The sequence below is a fragment of the Somniosus microcephalus genome, chromosome 13, assembly GCF_052327205.1.
Source record: "Somniosus microcephalus isolate GS21.2 chromosome 13, FLI_Smic_1.0, whole genome shotgun sequence".
Lineage (NCBI taxonomy): Eukaryota > Metazoa > Chordata > Chondrichthyes > Squaliformes > Somniosidae > Somniosus > Somniosus microcephalus.
This window is the reverse complement of record NC_140999.1, coordinates 143,304,582-143,307,962: the sequence shown is the minus strand read 5'-3', so window position 1 is coordinate 143,307,962 and position 3,381 is coordinate 143,304,582. Positions and strand designations below refer to the sequence as shown.

General features: G+C 46.1%; 1 protein-coding gene across 1 annotated transcript; it reads left to right on the top strand.

The window, feature by feature from the left end:
* Window positions 1-672: 672 nt before the first annotated feature.
* cebpb (CCAAT enhancer binding protein beta) lies at window positions 673-3,127 on the top strand. The gene has a single exon (XM_086005321.1). It carries the CDS (start codon window positions 914-916, stop codon window positions 1,829-1,831), a length of 918 nt encoding a protein of 305 aa, XP_085861447.1. The 5' UTR covers window positions 673-913; the 3' UTR covers window positions 1,832-3,127.
* The last annotated feature ends 254 nt before the right edge of the window (window positions 3,128-3,381 follow it).

Below are 3,381 nucleotides of genomic sequence, written 5' to 3'. Positions count from 1 at the left end.
CCTTCTGCCATCTAAGCCCTCAGCTTTGGAATTCTCTCTCCTCCTTTAAAGACTTTCCTTAAAACCTATATCTTTGACCAAGCTTATTATTTGGTCACCTTATTTGGCTCGTGTCAATTTTTCTTTGATAACGTTCCTGTGAAACACCTTGTGACATTTTACTACGTTAAAGGTGCCACATAAATACATGTTGTTGTTGTGCGTTATAAAAGGGAGCACATGGCTTGGGTGAATTCTTACACCTCATGATCCTGCAATCCGATTGACTGTAGGTAGAAAAATTAGCACAACTTAAAGTTTCTCCTTAAAAACGTGCACATTAGTGCAGGTGACAGCACCCCTTATAATACGATGATTTAGAGTCAAAATAAAGTTAATCCGAGAACATATTACACTTTAAAACAATCTTACTTCTACTCCAATCCGCATTTAACAGCAGCTTATCAAGCTGTTCATAAAGTCGATCCACTCTCCTACTAGTTTAATGAACTTGATTTTAAAGAAGAAAAATGCTCGGCAGATATCAGGAATAATAATTAGGCTTTAAAGGACGGCGTCACGTCTCCTCGAACTGGCAGAGAAGAGAGTGAGAGAGAAAAAGTTGGAGGTGATGGGAGGGCGCCAGCTGACGTCAATGGCAGGAGCGGTGCGGTTATAAATACAGGAACTGGCGAGAATTTACAACAGACTCAAACCTCAGCACCGACACATTGGAGCCGGCTGCACCTCACAGCAGCGCCTTTGACCTAAAGGCACAGAGTGCAAAAGTTTAGTCCGTGCTCTGAGACAGTGTCACCCGGCTGATCGAGTTCTCCCCGCCAACCACCACCACCCCGGAGCATTAAATTATTATTTTTTTTTGGCGTGAAGGGTCGGTAACCCCTTCTTTGAGTTTTTTGCAACCACGGCTTTCATGCAAAGTCTGGCCGGTTGGGACTCGCGTTGCGACTCGCCATGTTTCCAAACGGGTCAGACTTACACTAATTTGATGGAAGTGGCCAATTTCTACGAGTCGGACTGTTCGCTGAACAAGTTGCACCGCGACCGTTCAATGACAGACCTGGGCATCGGAGACAACGAGAGCGCCATCGACTTCAGCCCTTACATCGACCCGGCCACCGCCTCGGCAGCAGGGGGCAACTACGAGCTGGGCAGCGACCTGCTGACGGATATCATGCTGTCAGACGAGTACAAGAAGAAGCCGCTACCCGACTACAACGCCTACTTGTCGCTGATGCGCAGCTCGTCCCGGCACCAGGGCAGCATCCTCAGCTGCACCCCGCAGTTCCTGGAGACCCGGCTCGACCCGGTCTTCGAGGCGAGCCTGGACGCCAAGGGGGTGAAGCAAGAGTCGAGGGAGGAGGACGGGTGCCTGCCGGTCGCGCCGCCGGCCTCTTCCTCCTACGCCCGGCCGCCGCTGCTGCAGTACCAATGCGCGGCCAGCGGCAGCAACAGCAACCTGTCCACCTCGTCTCTCTCCTCCTCCACCACCACCACCACAACCCCGCCGGCCACCCCCGACTCCAGCCGGGCGGCCGGTGGCGGCGGCTGCGGCAGCGGACCGGGCAAGAGCAAGAGCAAGAAGTCGGTGGACAAGCACAGCGACGAGTACCGGCTGCGCAGGGAGAGGAACAACATCGCGGTGAGGAAGAGCCGGGACAAAGCCAAGCTGCGGAACGTGGAGACTCAGCACAAAGTGCTGGAACTGAGCGCCGAGAACGATCGGCTGCAGAAGCGAGTGGATCAACTGAGCCGGGAGCTGGCAACCCTGCGGAACTTGTTCAAACAGCTACCCGAGCACAGCCTGCTCAATGCATCGGGCAATTGCTGACACTCGGCGCACCCAGCCCAATATTTATAGATCTTTTTTTTAAAAAAGGATACCGTGACTTTTTTTGCAAAAAAAAAAGACGATCAAAGGACTCTTTGTATATAGAGGATTCTATCCAGTGTTTACAGCACATTGCAGTAACCGAGGTTGTATATCGTTCAGATAACCTGAACTCTGCGTTTGGAAACTGCAGGGGGGAGGGATAAATGACTTTTTTTATTATTGAGAAACAAACTGTGGAGTTTTATATATATAATGTATATAAAATGATGCCCTGCTTAACTGTGACTTTGCTCAGTCGAAACACATGACGCAACAGCGTGTAACTTGCCAAGTGTGAGATTAATTCGTAATTGTCAGCTGACAGAACGTTTCTTATTACAAATTGTCTCGGGGTTTCTTTTTTGGCCCCCAGAAATATTCTATTTCTTTATCAAATTGCATTCTGTATGTACAGGTTGGGTTTCCTGCTCCTATCGAGACGCGTGACAGCATTACTGTAGATCTTTGAATTCTTAAAAAAACAACAAAGTATTATTTTGAGACGAAAAGTGCTTGAACTGCCGTTTTGTAACCTTTCTGGTGGCGCCGTCCGTCTCCCCCAAGTGACGGGTCGAGGCTGCTGCTGTTAACTGAACGCTATCTCTTCCGTGTTTTATACCGGCTCCTCTCCCCCTTTTAAAAAAAATAAATAAACTATATATTTCGGACGTGGTTTGTTCAGCGGTGGAGATGTTTTCAACAGTTTTGAAATCAACGCTGAAATGTTTTCATTTGAAATGCGTCATTCCAGCAGTGACTCAGCATGTAAGTGTTGGGGGAACATTTTATTCTGTTCACTTCACTTGAATTGGGTACAATGTTGGGGAAAAAATGGTACAGAGTTATTTACACTTTAGAACTATATGGTGATTGTTGACTAAAAGCTTCAAGTATCCCTTTTCCAACCAAGTCGTTGTCAGTTTGGTCAATTCTGAACCGATTATAGTGGGCAACCTCGGGTGGATTGTAAAGCAGGGCTGTAACTGAAGATGTGTCGATCATTACAGCTTTACAAAGTTACATAAGTTATTAAAGCAAATAGAACTTCACATAAGGGACCAGCTGTTCTGTTAAAGATTTCATTGTAAGCCTTTAAAAGATCCAGGAAAAGGGATGCTACAACTTAAATCAACTGTGATTGTGGGTCAAAGAAATAGCAGAAATTATTTTTATCAAACGAGCAATATTGTATTTATTTTTCTCTTTTAAAATGAATAAAAAATGGAATTAAAATCAGTTTTAGTGCAAAGCAAATATCTGCCTCACTGCCTTTATTTATATATATGCCCTTCTAGTTTTATATTTGAATCACTATGATTAAAGTGACCTGTGCCATTTTTCTATTCCTTTCCCATGAGGATGATGCCATGCTCCCAGGCCTCCACTTTCGCTGAACTAATGAAGTGGAGGTACATCTGAGCAATGGAAGTTGAATTGTCTTCTGACGTTTCCTCGAGGAAAGTAGCTTTCTCCAGTTGGTGCCTCTTTAGATAGTTGTTCGGGAGATC

What these genes read in the sequence shown, in the direction of transcription:
- cebpb (XM_086005321.1), top strand. Translation starts at nt 914, where the DNA reads ATGCAAAGTCTGGCCGGTTGGGACTCGCGTTGCGACTCGCCATGTTTC.